We start from the raw sequence: 19,781 nt of genomic DNA, 5'->3' as shown, positions 1-19,781 counted from the left end.
GTCAGAGCCACCCTCAAAGCCATCGAGGTGCATGGCTGCCCTCGAGGCCACCGATGTACGGAGCCACCCTTGACCGAGCGCATGGAGACTATTGTGCTTGTTTGCCAGCAATGCCATTCATGGCTGCTCTCGACGATGTGGAGCACTGTCACACCACAGCGCCTGGTCGCCCTCAACACTATCAAATGCTGGGGCTAGGAAGACCTGAGAGACCTAAAGCGCTTTGAAAGCCCTTAGCCTGTACTGTTGAGCACCGGGGTCACCATGAACCTGAGGCATCCAGGGTGCACCATGGCCCGGTGCCTTCAAGGTTATCAAGCATTAAGGGCATCATCTAGCCCCCTTGCCAGCGTCCAGAAGGGCACCAGACAGCATCGAGATGTGCCATCGATGGCATACGACTGTTGGTTGCCTGGAGCCGCCATACAGTGCCAAATGCACTAGTGTCACAAGGCATGGATGCTTAAAGCCTGAAATATCAACACCCTCGGGTGCATAGCTGAGCCAAGGGGAACTGTGGAGGATACCGGCTTTCATCGGTTCCTTTGGGCACAGAGACAGCATGTTTGTTCCATGGGGTATCTGATGGAGCGTTGGTGCTGCAGGGCCTCTGCCTTTGGACACCACAGGTATCATCGGTGCCACCGAACCATAGACACCTTCAGGCACAGGTCTCCATCAGTGTTGCTGACTGACATTTTCAGCGAGCAATCAGCACCTTTTGGGTACCATGTACATCGGGAATGCCTCCGGGCTATCGTTGTCTGCAGTCGCCTGGGGCACCAACAATTAATGCTGCATTCTGTCGTGCATACAGAGTGCCCGTGGTCCAAGTTGTTTTCAAACTTCTTTCATTAGGGTTGCAAGATATATCTTGTCCGACAAAGATATCTTCGTTTCTCCCTCACATAAGGGCTTCCTCAGGGACCAACCCAAAAAACTCTTGTCACAATTGCAATCCTTAAATATTAAGGGGTAGATTTTAAAAAAGAGCGCGATCGCGTACTTTTGTTCGCGCAGCAGGCACAAACAAAAGTACGCTGGATTTTATAAGATACGCGCATAGCCGCGCGTATCTTATAAAATCCTGGATCGGCGTGCGCAAGGCTGCCGATTTTGGGCAGCCTGCGCGTGCCGAGCCGCGCAGCCTGCCTCCGTTCTCTCCGAGGCCGCTCCGAAATCAGAGCGGCCTCGGAGGGAACTTTCTTTCATCCCCCCCCCTTACCTTTGTCCCTCGATTTACGCCTGCTAGAAGCAGACGTAAATCTACACGCGCCAGCGGACTGCTGGCGCGCCGTCATCCGACCCGGGGGCTGGTCCGGAGGCTTCGGTCCCGCCCCCGAAACGCTGTGTCATTCGGCCCCGCCCCTGACACGCCCCCTTAAAAAACCCAGGGACTTACGCGCCGGTGGCCTATGCAAAATAGGCGCGCCAGCGCGCTGCTCGCGTAAATCCGGGCGGATTTACGCAAGCAGGGCATTTAAAATCCGCCTGTAATTCTTCAATAAATTTTCCTAAAAGAGAAACAATTTTATATATAACCTACCAAATTTCAAAATCTTTTCACCAACTAAACTACCTACTCTAACACTGCCAAGGCTCACCTGCAAAACCGCATCTCAGTAGTATCCAATCCAATATATCAACAACGAGCTTGAATACCGTTTGTCAAATCAATCCATGGAATTTCATAATCCCCTCTCTTCAATGGGTATATCATATATCTAATACTTAAACACAGATTCCATCAACAATACTTAACCGAAAACTGTCTTACCTCCTTCACCTTATCCGCACACGGCCGCCCTATTGCTTACTCAAATGAAACCGGAACTGACGTTCTCACCATAAATTCGTCATCCATAACACAATGTGGTATCACGCTCTAACCTTCCCTTAATAAAGCCGAATTCATCAGCCACCCTATGTAAATCATTAATCTAAATAACCTGATCTCAATATCCCTACTCTCATCCCACTTTATTAAAAAGGCTAACCAATTACTTATACCATCTACACATGATCGTAGTATTCGTACTCTCATCCCAACCCTTTGATCAAGATAAACTGACCAATTATCATCTACATTCAATCACCTAAAAAAACACATTCCATTCAATCAGACCATTTAAACCACCCGGCGCAGTGGTACCTCAATTGAAAATAAAGCGTTGTTCTATCTTTCCTAACATTAAAGACACGTCCCCACCGTTCCACACATCCAATTTTTTAATAACACAGAATTTTATGTCCTCCACAGTGTGGTTAAATTCCAACCAGTGATCTACCAGAGAAGCGTATAAGTTCATAGATTTTATCCTGCTCCTGTGTTCAATGATACGTAATTGAATGACTCTCACTGGTTAGAGATTTTTTTTTTATAATATCTCAACAAGGGTAATTCTTAAAGATATGAATATCCAAAAACTCATCTGAACTGGCTCGACAATGGCCGAGGTTTCATTATTAAGAAATATTCTCAAAATTACTCCTTGCTGAAGATATTTTCATTTGATTTTTTTGGGGAGGTATTATCAACACCAAGTAAAACCGCAAATGATTGAACAGTCCGGGCAGTCTCCGAATACATATGGAGGCACGCTGACAGGCTTGCTGGTGCGGTACCAGAGATAATACATAATATTTCTGATAATTGAAATTAAAATTTAAAAAATATATAAAACAAAAGAGTAAAAGAAATTGTCTTGGCAATTAAGTAGTGAATTTTACGTTGAGATTCCCTTTTTTGTGATACTTTTGCATAACGTGGGAATTATGTTTTGGCTCTTTTTCTATCCTGAGAAGTCTACCATGGGGGTGGGTAAACTCCCTACTGCAATCAGCAGTGAGTTGTTGGTTGTTAAATACAGCCTAGCGGCTTTTTCTTATCTCAGCAGCCCTGGGGTCTGCCTCATTGTGTGTTTTCGCTCCTTCTGACTTCCAGTGAGAAAGTTGTTGGGAAGGGGAGATAGGCTAGGACATTCGTAGTATATATTGGTGTATACCTGAGGGGTCAGTATACCACATTTTCTCTGTCCTTTCACCAAGTTCTGGCCAGTCCTGTCTTTAGCTTTTCATACTTCATAGGGTTGACCAAAGTGCCTTTTTGTTCACCTGAGCTGTCCTATGAACTTGTTGGATAGGCCTACCCTTGACAGGGTGAGTTTTGGTGAGCTTCAGACCTAGCTTAACTCCCTACTCAGGAGGTTTTGAACTAGCAATCCCCTGATACCCTTGACATCTGTCCTGGGTGGTCCAATCTGTCTGGTACATTGGCAAGTAAGATCGACCACAGACTTAGTCGCTGTTGCTGCTGCTTCTCCCAAGTGTTGCTTGGATTTTTCTGCCCATTGTGCCTATTGGCCAATCATTGAGTGTGCTTCTGCAAAAGGCATTCTGTCCTTTATATGTTAGACGCCCACAGTTTCTTTCTGGAGGGTTTTCTGACTCCAGTGGGGTTTTTCGGGTGTCTTGTGACACCGAAGGAAACTGCGGCTTTTGTCCGAGAGTTCTCGTCTTGGTTGATTCTGTAGGCCTTTTCCTGTATCCAGAAGAAACTAAACCTACCTTGCGATCAGGGTTCGCTGATCCAAACCCTGGCTGTAATAGGCAAAGTATGCTTCTTGCTGAACTTGGCATCACGCCCCTGCCTTAGGTGCCCTTGCTACACATTGGGTATTTGTGTCTGTCTGTTCTATGGTTTTCTTTTGTAGAATCCAACTCTTTTCGTGCCTAGACCTGTTTTTGCGTTGGCTGCCTCATAGGCAAATGGGAGAAAGGTGATGCTTTCAGCTCTGTGGGGTTCCCCACTTTGTCTTGCTCGGGCAGCCTTTAGCTGGGGATTCACCCATGTGTGAGGATTACTATTCGGCTTGTCCTTGGAGAAAACAAAGTTGCTTACCTATAACAGGTATTTTCCTTTTTTTTTTTTTTTTTTATTATCTATTTATTAAATTCAAAAATTTACACAGGCATTGAATACATACCATAAATTTCAGATAAGATATTACATTCAAAGAAAAAAACTATAACCAATAAGCATAAAGTATATAAAGAAAAATTTTCACCATGTACATTATCCTAAAGCAAATATTTGTTTCAGTTACTCCGTAAGTCTATCTGATCTCACTATGCAATTGGGAGAAGCAAAAGTAAAATAAATAAGAGCAGAATACAGGTAAATCCTAGAAAATTGAGAGTAGTAGGGTTTTTAAACTATCCCGGTACTACTAGACGGAGTTGGTAAATTTTCTGTTTTTGTATTCAGGAGAATTTCTAGCTGATCAGGTTCTGTAAACATATATCTATCATTTCCAAAATTCAGAAAACATTTACACGGAAATTTTATCATTATTTTAGCACCCAATTGTCGAGCTCTTGGACATAATGAGAGAAACTTCTTCCTTCGCACTTGAGTTTCTTTGGTGATGTCCGGAAATATCCAGATTTTACCACCAAGATAGGGCTTACTTCTATTTCTAAAGAATCTTTTCAAAACCATATCTCTGTCCTCAGATAGTGCAAACTTTACCAAAAGCGTCCCTCTTTTTTCAATTTGTTCTTCTTGAGTTGTTTCAAGAAATCCTGTAAGGTCTTCCAGTGGGGGAGGTGTCTCTGTAGAATCCCTTCCATCTTGAGAATCCCCCACCTTTCCATCATTTTCTCTTTTCTTTAGGGGCTCAGTTATAAAGTAAACCTTTTGTATTTTAGGTAATTCTCCATTAGGTATTAATAGTAATTCCTGAAAATAGGTATTTTCCAAGGACAGCAGGATGTTAGTCTTCACAAAACCCACCCACCTCCCCTGGGAGTTGGTTTCTCCATTTATGAGCTATATCATGGACTGAGGACTCTGCCTAGGGGACAGGGTGATAATTACAGCTGCACATGCTCAGTAGGTTATGTTCGAAAGTTCTAGATTGAGATCAAAGTTCCATGCCGGGCTCCTTCCGATGATGTCACCCATATGTAACGAATAACCTGTTATGGGTAAGCAACTTTGCTTTCTCTTACAGCATCCGAGTGTCGTCTTGGAACCGGCTGAACCACCTGAAAAGCAGAACGTTGCGATCTGTAATGAAGGCAGCCATGGCTCACGATCCCATTGCACCAGTGCTATCCGAGGCTCACCTGGAGGCCATGGACCGGCGGCTGCTCAGCATCCTAGCCACAGTGAAACAGTGCACGGAGCAGTTTGGGCCAGATGTGGTGCTGGTGGAGGACAGGATGACACTCTCCCACTTGTAATTCAACAGACTTTTAAAGGCCAAGTTTACCAACTGCAGCAAACAGCACAATCTTCTCTTAGACTATGGAAATGAAAAGCAGGACGAGGAAACAAAATCCTCGAGCAGGCCTGGTAGCTGATCGTTGGATGGAATTTTTTTCCAGTAAATAAGGAGGACTGCAGAAGGGTGGAGGGTTCCTGGTGTCCCCTTTGTACAGGGCAGAAATGAGCACCAGAGTCTGTCCTTACTATTTGGCATATTCAGCAGGAAACTTTGCTGCCCGCTCCAGTGCTGCCGTTCTGCAGATGCATTTCACCTGTGTTATACCAGTGTGGGTATTGCATAGCAAGTTCTGTTCTGGGGCAGAATCTTTTAAAGGAGAAGAGCAGAAAATTAGAAGGACTCCTTCAGTGAGCACCTTGAAGAGAAAAGGCTGCTTCTGGGTATGATAGCGGGAAGGGAACCAAAGGAGAGGTTAGAGGAGGTCTCTCCATGCTGGGGAGGGAAGGTTTAACAGGTGCTAGAGGTCTTCTTTTAGGTACAAGGTTTAAGTGGAAAAAGTGCATCCAGGAAGCCACCTTTTAGTTCCTGGCTTTTTGCTTTTATTTAACTCTGCGATTTTCTGACACAGCACCCTAATGTAACACAGAATTTGTCCAAAGTAGCACATGATAGAACGGGGGTCTGGCTAAGTCCCAGGACACACGAGCATCCCATCTGCTGGAGCTCCTCGGTGCCAGAGGTGACGTCCGTAGCCTCTGACTAGCCATTGGGATCTATACTCAAGGACCTCAACTTTGTGTGTATATTTGGTCGGTTGGCTTACACAGAAAAGGAATATGTCCCTTTCACATGATCTCCCACTTTTTTCTTTTTAGATTATAAAGTATGTGGGAATAGAATTGGTTGCATTGTGGTGATAAGAGACTTTTGCAGAAGCCCGTGGCACCCCATTCCACATCACAGGCCTTTACACAGCTGCTGAGTGAGCAGCCAATAGCAAAACAGCTTTAACTGTACATGATGACATCACTGTGTTACTGTGGAATTTATAGTGGAGCGGAAAAAATGATTTTTGTTTTTGTTGAAAAGTTTTCCCACTTAGATACAATTAAAAGGTTACATGAAAATACAGCACCGAAACCAGACCAAACTGTATTTTTAAATATTTTACATGCCTAGTTTGGTCCAGTGGATGAGAGAAAATTCTAAATTTGCTGGAGGGCTCAGTGGCAGGACCTATGTTCAATTCCCAGTTCAGGTCTTCTGCTCCCCTGTCCTGCCCAGGCTGAGGAAGCTGCAGACTTAGCATTCACAGCCCCTGGGCTGTGGCGACAGACAAGGGACAGGTTTAGGGCCTGGGAGTGCAGGGTTCCAAGGATAGGTGATTGCAATGGCTGGCTGGGTGAATTGAAAGGGAATAGAAAAACGAGGAAAAAATCCCCAGGTAATTGCAAATGAAGGCTCATGGAGCCGGATCTTACCTTTTGCATTTGATTTGAACTGGAAGCTCAAAGGAGTAGGAGGACCTGCCATGCCTCCTGCTTCTCCTTCCCCCTTCCCTTTCAGAAAAGACAAGTCCATTCAAACTTGGAGTATGACTTAGTGAGAGCTGGAGAAATGTCATCAGAGGAAGGGCTGTGGTAACCTCCCTCTTGCCACATCTTTCTTTCTTTAATTATAGGTTTAAAGAGAAGCATTTCAGAAATGCACTGAAACAGTAACTCTTTGAGGGAAGACCAGGGAGGGCAGCTGTTTGTGATGGCATGCTTGTATCTTTCACTTCAGAGAGTTTCTGTTTTACCTTAACGAAAATATTAACTGAAAAAGCCAAAAACATTAAAATTAGGTTTTCAGTGGTAGAAATACTTTCTGCTGCCTTTGCTGCAGGAAAATAAATAGGTTCCCATTTAAAATATCAATTGAAGAGCTGCACTGTGATGGAACCCATAAAGGAGTGGCCTGGTGGTTAGAACAGGAGTAGGCAACTCCGGTCCTTGAATATCGCAAGCAGGTCAGGTTTTCTGGATATCCACAATGAATCTGCACAAATATATTTTGCATACAATGGAGGCAGTGCATGCAGATCTCTCTCATGCACGTTCATTGTGGATATCCTGAAAACCCAACCCATTTGTCGCACTCAAGGACTGGAGTTGCCTTCCCTTGAATTAGAGCAATGGCTGGAAACCAGAGTTCAAGTCTTCCTTCTTTCACTTACATTCCTTGTGACCTTGGGCAAATTACTTTCTCTTATTGCCCCAGGTACCCATTAAAGGTCATATTCAAAGCCATGTAGATGGACAACTCACAATCTAGCTGGATAAAGAGGCATTCTAGGGGCATTTCTAGGAAGAGTTTAGTTATCTGGCTAACAGCCAAATTTCAGTATTAGCTGGATAAATTTTAGAGCTGCTTGTGTAGCCGAATAACTTGCTATTTAACAGGAAGTCTTAAAAAGATATCCAGTTAATTAACGCTGTCAAATTTGTTTAAAATGTAAAAGGGCCTGCAGCCCAATTCTCTCCTTCTCACCAGATTTAATATATAACCCTGTCAGACCATGCATCCTCCACCCCTCAAACCCCTCCTAAATTTGTCAAACGTGTTGCAGTCTGCAGGTTGCTCCCCCTACCCCCTTTCCCCGTTTCTTTTTACATATTTAAATCTGGCTCCCCTCCTCAGATCCTCCCACCCACCTGCGGTCCTAATGGCCTGGGCCATACCACCCCTTCACCCCCAATGTAAAAAACTCCCCGTCAGGAGCAACGCTGGGAGCGGGGGAGTTTATGCCTTGCTCCTAATAAGGGATTTTTTTTTTTTTTTTTTTTTATCTGGGAGGGGTTGGGGGGGGTTTGGCCTCAGTCTTTGGGACTTCGGGTGGGTGGGAGGGTCCAAGAGGAAGCCGATTTTAAATATGTAAAAGGAAATGGGGAAGGGGTGGATGGACTGTAACACTTTTGACAAATCTAGGAGGGATTTGGGATGCAGGGATAAAAGGCCTGACAGGGCCATTTATCAAAATTGGTGGGGGAAGGGTCCCAGGCCCCTTTAAGTTTTTTGTTTTTTTTGTTTGTTTTCTATTTTGACAGCACTACTTAACCAGATATCTTTTGAAGATATCCAATTAAGTAGCAAGTTATCCAGCCATCAGAGGCCAGCTAACTAAAAAAACCTAGAAAAATAAAAAATAGCCAGTTAGGTTTCTCTGGTATCCATCTATATGTAGCTGGATAACTCTGGGTGAGTATATTCAATGGGGCATTTATCCTGCTGAATATCCGGAACAAGTTATCCAGTTAATTTAGCTCGCTTGGCTTACTGAATATGGACATTAAAAGCTCTTTGGGGCAGAGACATGTTGTAAACTAACTTGGGTTACAGTTGGAAAGATGGTCTAGAAATATAAAATAAAATAAAGTTGTTAGAAATGAAAGTGCCCTAGCTCATGAATTAACAGGCTTGCCTGGTTTTCTGCATTGGATGCAAGTTGAGCCCATCAATGACTGCTTACCGAGAGGTTCAGCAGATGATATTGTGCCAGAAAACTCTTCCTCCCCAGGGATAGAGAGGTAGTTGGTGAGTCCATGATAGCATTAACTAGCCATGAAGAACTCCCTGAATTATTTGAATACATGGCCTGAAATGGCTGGGGGAGGGAATTTGCTGTGCTATTGATTGCACTGTTATCTTAGCAGAATTGGATGGTTGCCCCAGTTTGGTTGGTTTTCTAAAAGTCTACTGATTAACCCTTGTAGTATATATTCTGATTTTGTATTGTTTACAAGAGCACCTGTTGACATGCATCAACATCTTTATAAATATGGGAAGATGGAGAGTACTGGTGTGAAAGAGATCTAGAAAACATGAGAAAAGTAGTTCAAGTGTAGAAAAATGGCTAGTAATGTTTGGCAAACCTAAAGAGGGTGAGCATAAAATATTGAATAAAATGTATTCCAGACTGGTACTGTAAATAGGCTGGTCTTAGAGCTGAACTGCCTAATAGATAGGCTCCGGTTTTAATAATACTTATTTTTATAGTACTAGTGTACACATGCAACTCTGTACAGTAATGATAAGGATTCAGGTATAACAAGCCCCTGACCCAAAGAACTTAGTCTGAATAAGTATTTGAGGCAACCGGAGATAAAGAGAACTATCTATTAATATGGGTTTAAAAATGCAGGTTAGAATTGTATTCCTCTCTCTCGCTCTCGCTCCTTCCCTCCCCACTGCCATTAATGATGAGTGTTTCTATAGCTGGGAATATGCCCAGGGCCTTCTGAAGGGGTGGGCAAGTAGGATGATCACGCTGGGTGTCAAGTCATGTGGGGGGTGCCATGATGTCCTTTTGAGTCAGTCTATGAACATGCATGCCCTAAAGGGAGGGAGGGGGCCTTGAAAGCAACCCTTGTCTTGGTTGCCATTTTTATCGAGTGACTGCCCTGATAATATCTGTAAGTTAGCAGGCACTCGGCCCATAATCCTTAAAGGGGCAATTAGCCCTGAGCTTCATCACTCCTTCCCCCCCCCCCCCCCCCCCCCGGGCCTCACTTTTCGAGTTAGCATGTTTGCTGGTGAGTTAGGAGGACAGGCCTTATTAATACCAAGTGCTATTGTGAGCACAATCTTCAAATGATTAGATATGTAATTCAAGAGTGCAAAGAAAATAAGTTCTCAGAGCTTTAGCAGTGACCCTTCTAGCATTTTATACTCAAACTGCTAATAGTACCAGGGCTGCTTAAAATCCAAAACCATATTTTAGAAAATAGTCCATCCTGAGGCTGGCGCTTCCTTTTTTTTCCCTAAAGGACAAGGAAGTAGCTGTTCCCCCGTTTGCACAGCATAAGAGGTCTTGACCCAGCTGATATTAAAATGCAGGGTTTGCATTATGTGACTTGCGATTCTCTATACCTTTGCTTTCATTTTGCTTCACATGGCGCTGCTTGTTTGTCAAGTTAGTTACAGACAGAATGGATGTGCATGTTATACATTTTCTCCCAGGGATCTAGAATTTGTGAGAGAGAGAGAGAGATGGTATCTAAGGAAGCTCTGCATCATCATCTCCCTACAGAAAGACATTTTAGTTTATTTTTAATCAGATTTTTTAAAATTAATTTAGGACTTGCTTGTTGTCATTTGTGATTGTTTTGTCATCTTTTTCTTTTTTTAAACTATTTAAGAAAACACAGCAACAAATATACAATAAGCATGAGAGGTGATAAAAAAGATTATGCACAGAATAGTCAGCAGTATACAATGCAAATAAAAAATACCTTCATATGAAAAACAGAAACTCAGAATGCAACAGATCCAAAACAATACACAAAGAAGTGTACTAAGAAAAATAATTGCAAGAAATATAAAGAAAATGCAAAAAAGAAAAAAAAATAGTCACACCTTCTCCAGGTCCAGTATGGATCCCATTATATAACTCAGTTTTGTCCCTAAGTATATATTTTTCCATAAGTGCAATTTCAGCAGGTGTAGCATACCAGTGTGATATTTGTGGAGAGGATTTCCAAAAGAAAGTTATGGTGATTTATGCAACATAAAGACATTGACCCACCAATCTTTTGAGTCTTTTTACCTAGTTAGGTATTTTCCCGTGTTCCCAATAAGCATAATGCAGAGGATAAATTAATAGAAATCCCAGTAATATCTTTAAACTTCTTAGCCATTTCCTGTCAAAAAGATGCAGCTGTCATACTGTCCTACCACATATGTAAATATGTCCCTAGAACTCCAAGGCACCACCAACATAACAGGCTAGGGTTAAAAAAACGGGGCATCTGTAGGATCTGTGAAGCAGCTCATACATTAGCTCTTGGCTTTTGTTACATATAGATATTGTAACTATCGATTTCCATCTTTGTGACTAGTCATCCTCATCTGACTACAATTGGAGATCTTGATTCCATCAGTCAGTTAACTGTGGGCTTGTGTCATAGTCTATATTTCTAAACCTCGGAAAACTATAAATCTGGGTAATGCTTTTATGAGCTGTTTGTGGCTGAGTAAGCAACTTTTCTAAGCTCTTCCTCTTACGAAGAGAAGTAGTGGGCCCTTCTTGCTCAAAAATTATCCTTTTAACCTACAAATATATGTAATGAGTATGTGTCTGCAAATTATATTGACCCCTTAGCTCTTCAAAGGAGTAGTACAGCCCTTCCAAATATGATGAAGACAGCTCCATATCTAGAGAAAAAGTAATGGGAGAGAGATGAGCATTAGCAGATAATGGAGTTATGGGTGAAAAATGAGCATCCAATGTTCCCAACTGTGTACTAGCCTATTGTCATATTAACGAGAGAAAGTATAGGATTTAATCTACAAATTCTTTTTGATCTGTTTATTAGGAGGCTCAGGCAGTGGGTTGCAATGTTGCACAAGCTTAGATGGCACAAATTGCTTAGAGGCCAAGCTTCCTGTGAGCAGCTCTCTACAAAGCTACAACCTGTTGTAGTTATGATGACAAGCAGAGTAGTCTTGCTGGGCATCCTGGTTTTTCAGTAGGCATGTCCAGATTTCACATTTTCTTGATCTTTATCACACCCTCATTTTGTGTGTCTCTCTCCAAAAAAAATCTCTTTTTGGAGAGGGAGTGAATTTCTTCACAATATTATTTTTGCCAAATCAGTCTGCGACTATAAGGTTGGGTGTAAGGGGGACCAGTAGGGTGTGTGACTCTAAGGTAACTGAAGTAATCACTGCAGCAAAATGAATTTCTCTCCTTTTATAGCTATTTATATGTATATTTTTTTGAGGGTTAGAATTGCAAAAGAACCTGGTAAGGGCATATTATATATCTTCTGTTTGGAATTAATTTCACAGTAACCCAACCAAAATCTGGATCTTTACCCATTTTTAATACAGTATCTACCTCTGCTTCCCTTAAAACACTATTCCCTTTTTTAGTTTGTAGTAAGATGTAAAATTTTTTTTTTTTTTTTAAAGCTGTAAATGTTTTTGTTTGGGAAATGTGAAGCCGATGGAGGAACAGCTGCTGCTTCCTATGTATTTATTATAAATGACAGCACAAGTCCTGCTTCCTGTTCTGCTACCATAGCCTTTGTCTTGTACATTTTAGCAGTTGCTCACCCTTTACAGCCCCGTGGAAGTTTACATGGGTTCCGTATGAAATTGTAATACAAATTTGTGGCTTATTGTGTTTGTCAGAATGACAGGTTGCAACATTTTCACATTTCTGGTTTTGAGGCTCCTCTGGTAATAGAAGTTGCCAGGCAAGATTTTTGGGTGGAGAGAGACCTAGAAGCTAAAGAGCTACAGAGTTTTCTACCTACTTTTTGCATAGCTTACAGGGGATGATCATAGAAGGACAGTTTCCTAAGTGAGTGGGAAGGGCTTGTATTTCTGAATGTCTATTCTCTGCTGGTAAGAGGCGGAACTGTAGCATAGGCTTTTAATAAATTGATTGTTCTAAGTAGAATTAACAAGTACCCTAATTCTTTCAGAATGTAATTTTATAATTTATTGATTAAAATAGGTCAGGCACTATGAAATTTTGTAAAACAAATGCCAATTATGGGGTGAGGCATAAGGATTGTATGACTTGACTGACTGAAATCGGGGACAAAAGCCATGCCAAGTGGATGATTGATACAGCAATCTTTTTCTCAAGGTTACAGAGGTTAAAAATTTAAATAAAAACATGCAAATAAAGATTTTGATACATAAAGCTGGCTACCGCTTATTGTTTCAAATTGATAGTCTCTTACTACCCTTCCTCTGCTTTCTGCTGGTTATTTATAGAAATTCTGAACCATTCATTCATTGTCTAGGACAGTGGTTCTCAACAGGTGTGTTGTGAGGTCCTGGGAAGTGTTGCAGGGTCAAAAGATGGCTGCCTTCTTATCAGGCCGTGCGGGAGTTGGTTGTCTTCTCTTTCGTTGGTCCTGATGGGAGGTTACTCTCACTTCCTTCTCTTTCTGGGTCAGTGGTGGGTTGTTTCCTCCTTCACCCAGATCAGAGCGGGACATTGCCAGCTCCTGCTGTTCTGGGCCTGATGGGCCATAAACTTTATCTTCCCCTGCTGAGTCTGGGAGCGATGCTGCTGCTGATCTTTGTCCTGTGGAGGGTGGGGGAAAGGAGGTTGGGGCTGCTGAGAAGATGAAGGTGGAACAGAGAGGGAGTGTGGGGGCTGCTGAGCAGGAAGGGGTGGGAAACGGGGTCAGGTTAGCTGGGCAGGCAGGGAGAGGGAATGAAGGGAGGTAGGGAGAGTCAAGCAGGGGAGAGAGGGAGCACAGGGAAGAGGATGAGGGCGGGTCAGGAATGCTGGGCAGGGATATGAGGGTGAGCGGATGATTGAAAGGGAGTAATTGGAGGAAAAGTGAAGGATGATGGAAGGGGAATGACGGTGCAAGAGTCATAATATGTCAGTTTTGGGAATGTGCGTTTCTTCTGTCTTTGTACTTTGCTTAGTGTAGGAGGATATGAATTTCTGTTTCTAGCTCTCCAGTTTTGCACTGCATGCAGAGTGGCTTTTTGAGGTTTCCATTCCAGTTTTTGTCTCCACATTTGTAATTTGTGATCTTTTATTCTGTATTTGGTGAAGGTTGGATCTGTATGTGTGATTGAGGTGAGGTATTTTATTTATTTATTTATTTATTTTATTTAAGGATTTTTTTATATACCGGGGCACGTTAAAAAAACATCACCCCGGTTCACAATGTAACGTAACATAGCAACAGGCTTTACAATAATTTAGAATAGGAAAAAACATTGAGACAACTAATTCAACTTGAGACAGGTGGTTACATAATTAACTCTTAGGAGAGTAGTAGAACTAGGTTTTTTAACTATTCACAAGGTGATAGGGTATATAGGTGGTTAGAGAAAGGTAGAAGGATACTAGTAGGTAGGGATTTGTATCAATCTTCTTTTAGTGTTTTCTCATTCTCAATAGGACATGCATGGCTGCTGCACTGCTGCCTTTTTCATAGGAAGGGCTATTGCTGTTTGAGTTCTTGGAGTTAATGTTGCAATGGTACGGTAGGTTTGCTGCACATGTGCTGATGTTTTTTTTTGTTTGGGTTTTTTTTTTTCAGGTTTTGTATTTTACAATGCCCTGGTAGTGAGGGAGTTTGTGTTTCTGTTACTGAGAGAGGACCAGAATCAAAATATCTTTTTTATATAGTGAGCTATATTTGAAATATCCTAGTTCCGCTCTGCATCCATTGTTTGAGGAGGGGTTTCCTGTAGATGCAGAGTATATGTTTACATTTAGCTCCGTGATGGTCAAGTGTTCAGTGTGTCACGCCTGTAAAAACTATCTGCCAGGCGTGTTCCAATAGGGAAAAGGTTGAGAACCACTGGTCTAGGAGATGAGGGTACCTCTTGGTTTGGAACATCTATTCTTGCTATGTTTTCAAAGAAAGGAGTCCTAGATATAGCCTGTGTGTTTTTGACTGCTCTTTGCAACAAATCCCATGCCCAAAATAGTTCAGTGTCAGCTGTTTGCCCCCCTCCTCTTTTGGTCACATTCCTCTTGGTCTCATCTAGATTTCTTGCTTTTGTTGCTTCAGTCTAGCTTCTAAGCTCTGCCTGGTTGCGGCCTGTCCTGTGAGCAAAGAAAACTCCAACACCAAAACTTAATCCAGCCAGCTCCATCACATTTTTGGCCAATTGCCTTCTCCTCACCATCTTTCCATGGGCATTCACCTCCTAGCCCTATCTCCATCTCAACCTCCCTTTTTTTTTTTTTCTCTCTGCCTCTATTGTCTCATCTTCCCCTTGTCTCTCTCCTGCACTTCATTTCCCTCTTCTACTTCCAGACAACTTGTTGGCTTGACATCAGGAAATGAAGAAGAGAGAGAAACAGAGCACAAACCTCTCCCTACCTCTCCATTAAATAAAAGTCAAAAGTAGTATTTGCCTAATAGTTCCGGAGGTACAACTGTGTCTTATTCATGTTGGTTTTATCAGCTGTTCTACACACAATTTAAAAATGTATATAATGTAATTCTAAATTTGTTACATAATCCAGCATTTGAATATAAAGGGTTTTTTTTCCTCTTGCCTGCATTTTTATCATTTAACTATTCTTAATCTTTTGTCTGTCTTCAATTCCTTTTCTTTTTTCCCCTTTCCATCTGTTTCTTACATATGTCTTTCATATCATTGCTCATTGTCTTTTCCTCTGTCCTGTATCTTTTCTTCTTCTGTCACCATATCTTCACTTTTCTTTTTCTTCTGAATTTTTTTCCCATTGCTGCTCCCACCAAGCTTTCTTCCCTTCATAACTAAGCACAAAAGTGAACAAGCGTCATTGGTGTCTGTTCTTAAGCTAGGATAATCATTCCAGCAAATACAAAGAATGAGAATCCACCATGGGGAAAGAAGCAGCAGAATTTACAAAAGAAGAGAAAAAAAACTCTTTAAAGAATTAGACCAGGGCGATGGTGGCATGCCAGAGGCAGTGCTCAGCAGCTTTGCTATACCCTTGTTTATGCTTGCTACTTTCCTTGCTTCCAATGCCATCCAAAAGGAAGGGTAGGGTGAGGGTTTTTCCTCCCGAAGCCCGCCCTTCGAGCCAGCAGCTGATCACAAATTTCATCGCCTAGTCTACCAACTTTCAGGGAGCCGAGGAGCCTGATGGTGCCCGCATGGAAGGAGCTGTGCTGGCATCTGCAGCGGAGGCGTCCCTCAGCCCACCGATCACTCCCATTTCTCAGTTCCGCGGCACTCAGCTTTGACATCACTGGAGTGATCGCATTGGAAGGGGCTTGTGGAACATCGGAGGTAGCTTCTCAGGGAGTGGAGCTGCCATTGGATGGTCATCGGGGAGAGTTTATTCCACTACTCTGCCCTTGTCCTTGAGTTCTACCCCTACTGGGGTGGATTTGAATGTGGCAGCATCCCACTTGGATTTGGCCCAGGGTGATTTCTTATCCAACAGTAGGCCTTCTTTTCCAAATTAGAAGGTGATGTTAAAGTTATGAAAACGTTTCAGTCTGTCTCAGTGAAGGATCGAAATGCCTTGTCAAGAAAGACTGAACAATTGGAAAAAATTCTAGACACTTGAATCTTCATTTATTAAATTTTCCCAAGATTTTAGGGGAAATTTCTGATATTTCCTTAAAGAAATACTTCTTAGAAGTTCTAAAATTTGATTCTGAGCATTTGCCTTCTATTTGCAAATAGTTTTTTCTTCCTACGGTTCCTTCTCTGAATGCTAATGTTGAAATCCAGTCTGGTTTTCCTAATCTGAATAATTTCTTAGAGTTCTTCACCTGAAAATTTAGAATGCGCCACCTGGTTATTTCATTTTGTATCTTCTCAAGATGTGAGTAATGTCATGCATAAATACTTTATGAATATGTCCTCACTATTCCATGGTCAGTTGGTCCGTGTGTTTCCTGGTATTTCACGTGTAACACAAGAAAGAAGGGCTTTTCTTTCATATCGACAAGAGACTATTTCTTTAGGCTGTACCTTCTCTTTGTTATCCTTGTAAATGTTTTATTAAATATTATACAGATTGTTTCACCTTTTTTGCTCCTGAGCAACTTAAAGCATTTGTGAATTCCAAGAAGCCATTAACATCCTTCCCAGTGTCAACATAGAGAAGTTTGGGTGTTGTTTGGAATGGTCTTTTTATGCGATGCCTGTTTCTTTTCTTTATTTCGTATATTTCTCCTCTTAGTTTTCTGGACCCCTTCTCAGTGTTGATTTTTTAATGTAATGGTTAAAGACAATATTTGTTATCTTTATTTATAAGTTCTTTTTTCATTTTTTTTGTCTTTTGACCATATATTTTCTATACAAAGTTGATTTTTTGTGTATGTACTTACAGAAAAAACTGAAGCTTATCGTTATCTTGTGTTTTCTGTGATGTTGTACTCATTGAAAAATAAAAAGTTATAAAAGAATTAGACCAGCAAACAAGAAATGGTAACTGACAAAAGCACAAATACAGTGGGAAGTTCAAAGAGTTACTTCAGAAACCCACGCAGATCAAGATTTAACACAGCAATGGCTAAGGAGAGTTGAACTTAAGCCTAAGGATGAGAGATTGATCATTGCAGCAGAGGATAGTGGACTATGGACAAGATGGTTCAAGGCCAAGATAGAAAAAAATGATAATAGACAAATGCAGATTCTGTAAAGTAGAACTGGAAATGTTACACATCTCGTTGCTGGATGTGATTGTGCCAGCATCAGAAGGCCTGTATATAAAAAGGCACAAGGTGGCATGGCTCATCATTGGAAATTGTGAAAATTGTGATTACAATTCGAACAATTAAAGTGAGAGAAGATGTGATAACCTGGGACATTCTTATTCAGCGCTGGTACAACCATTAGGTGGGATTAGGCAGCCGCCTAGGGTGCCGGAAGTGGGCGAGGTACCATAGATAGACGCGAGGGCAGCATTTTTTTAAATGTGTGAAGGAGGCTGGAGACACAAGTGAGATATGAGAGAGGTTGCAGCATGCGAGAGGAGGTTTGTCGAGCAGGAGAGAGAGAGAGAGCGCACCACATGACACCGTGATGTTTCCACCTAGGGCGGCTAAAGACCCTTGCTCCAGTGCTGTTTTTATTCCAACCAATAGGAAAATCAATGCTAGAAAATTGGAGCTTGTGGTAAAGGATGAAATACAACTAGTCTGCGGATCATATGGAGAAAGTGAAGATCCTTTAGTACCAAGAGATGCAATCAGTGCCCAAGAAAATTAGTAGAAAGATACAGAAATGGTCCCAATTATATTGGGCATCATGGGCCTGATTAAGAAGAATTTCCAAACACACCTTGATATGTTGCCCATACATATTACATCCTATTAACTTCAGAAGGAGATTCTCTTCAGCACGATACAAGAATTAAGAGTATAACAAAAAAATATGAGAGATTGAGATGATGCCCAACATGCCCTGGCTTACAAATTAGATTCATTCCTGTTAAGGTATGTATAAAACAAACCCACTTGGAGACGCTGCCCTGATCACCTTCTCCCATTTCCTCTACCCTTATCTATCTCCTCTTCCAGTGAGCCTCCCAAGAAAACAAAGATAACCTGCACATCCCTGAGCAGCAGTGGTACAACAGCATCAAACTTCCAAGGTTAGGTAGACATGCATTAGGGATGTGCATTTGTATCAAACAAATTTTAAAAACGCAACAAATAAGGGCAATTTGTTTCATTTGGGGGGTGCTGAAGTGAATTGGGGCCCCACGAATGAAACAAACCTTATTCGTTGCATTCATTTGAAATTAATGCATCTGGCTTAAGTCTAGGCCTGAAGCTGGGGTCTTGCCTAAGGCGAAGGCCAAGGTCCAAAGTAGGAGCTGCAGCCTACACTCTAGCGTGATACCAGCGCCTTGGCCTAGACCTAGGACCGAAGCCGGGGCTTCGCCTAGGGTATAGGCTGAGGCCCCAAGTAGGGGCTGTGGCCTAGGCCTGAGAGCAACACAGGAGTCACTTACCTGATCCATCAGGGGTAACTGATGGCAAGACTGGGCCTCGGGTCCCGAATTTTGTGCCTAGACTGGAGGCCAAGCCCAGGACAATGCAGCGACCTGGTCCAGCTGCCTTTGACCCCAGCACCTCTTTGGCAGTGCGACCCCCTCATTTAAATATTCTTTTGTGCGCCCAGGAGAGGTGGCTGGGCGCACAACTCTGAGCGCCTGTTTTCCGCGCAGCTTTATTGTATCGGCCTGATGGTAATGGTGTTTGTGCTGTTTCCTCGGGGGACTGGAGACTGAAATGTCTGGCTCCCTGCTGCTTGTCCTACTGAATCAGTGTGCATTTGCATTACTAAACAAACCCTGCTGTAGTACCATCTGTCACCTCTAGATGTTCTTGTAGCCCTCCTAATGGAGATGCTTCTCTTTGACCAGAAAGCTCAGTAGTGGTGAATGGAATTACCTGACAAGTTTTACAGTAAGGGCACACAAGGACTGCACTAAGGAATTTGCTAATATTATTTGCCCCTTTCCATAGGTAGTGAATTCTGCCTGTGTTGTGGGATGCCTTTTTTTTTTTTTTTTGTTACAACTATTGATGATGCTGCACTTAAGATTAAAGATGGCTCTTTACTTCCTTTTAGTGATTATAGAAACATAGAAGTGACGGCAGAAGAAGACCAAACGAGCAAGCTTCGCACTTTTTTTTTTTCTCATACTTATCTGTTACTCTTGGCTCTTAGTAACCTTTTGGTTCTATTTCCCTTCCACCCCCACCATTAATGTAGAGAGCAGTGATGGAGCTGCATCTAAGTGAAATATCTAGCTTAATTAATTAATTAGTTAGGGGTAGTAACGGCTGCAATACGCAAGCTACACCCATGCTTATTTGTTTACCAGGACTATGTAATTCAGTCCTTGTTGGCTGTTGTCCGTAATTAGATCCACTTTTCTTCATTCCCCCTGCCATCGAAGCAGAGAGTTATGCTGGATATGCATTGAAAGTGAAGTATCAGACTTTCTCCCCTGCTGTTGAAGCAGAGAGCTATGCTGGATATGTTGTTTAAGGGGAGTATAGATGACAGTGCCTGAGCATTTTTGGAAATTATGTTTTAAGAAAACAATACAAG

At 42.2% G+C, this 19,781-nt stretch overlaps 1 protein-coding gene across 5 annotated transcripts in view; it reads left to right on the top strand.

Annotated features, from left to right (window-relative positions):
• The window catches only part of FAM20B (FAM20B glycosaminoglycan xylosylkinase), a 36,393-nt gene extending 30,031 nt beyond the window's left edge, over positions 1-6,362 (top strand). For 4 of the 5 annotated variants that reach the window (XM_029617910.1, XM_029617909.1, XM_029617907.1 and 1 more), the window contains exon 9: positions 5,016-6,362. In XM_029617910.1, coding sequence (XP_029473770.1) covers positions 5,016-5,247 — 232 coding nt within the window. In that variant the 3' untranslated portion in view covers positions 5,248-6,362. Of the gene's footprint in view, positions 1-3,713; positions 3,811-5,015 lie in introns of those variants that run through there. The other variant, XM_029617911.1, reaches the window with a different exon arrangement.
• The last annotated feature ends 13,419 nt before the right edge of the window (positions 6,363-19,781 follow it).

Source organism: Rhinatrema bivittatum, chromosome 10, assembly GCF_901001135.1.
Source record: "Rhinatrema bivittatum chromosome 10, aRhiBiv1.1, whole genome shotgun sequence".
NCBI classification, from domain to species: Eukaryota; Metazoa; Chordata; class Amphibia; order Gymnophiona; family Rhinatrematidae; genus Rhinatrema; species Rhinatrema bivittatum.
This window is presented reverse-complemented; position numbering and strand designations above follow the sequence as displayed.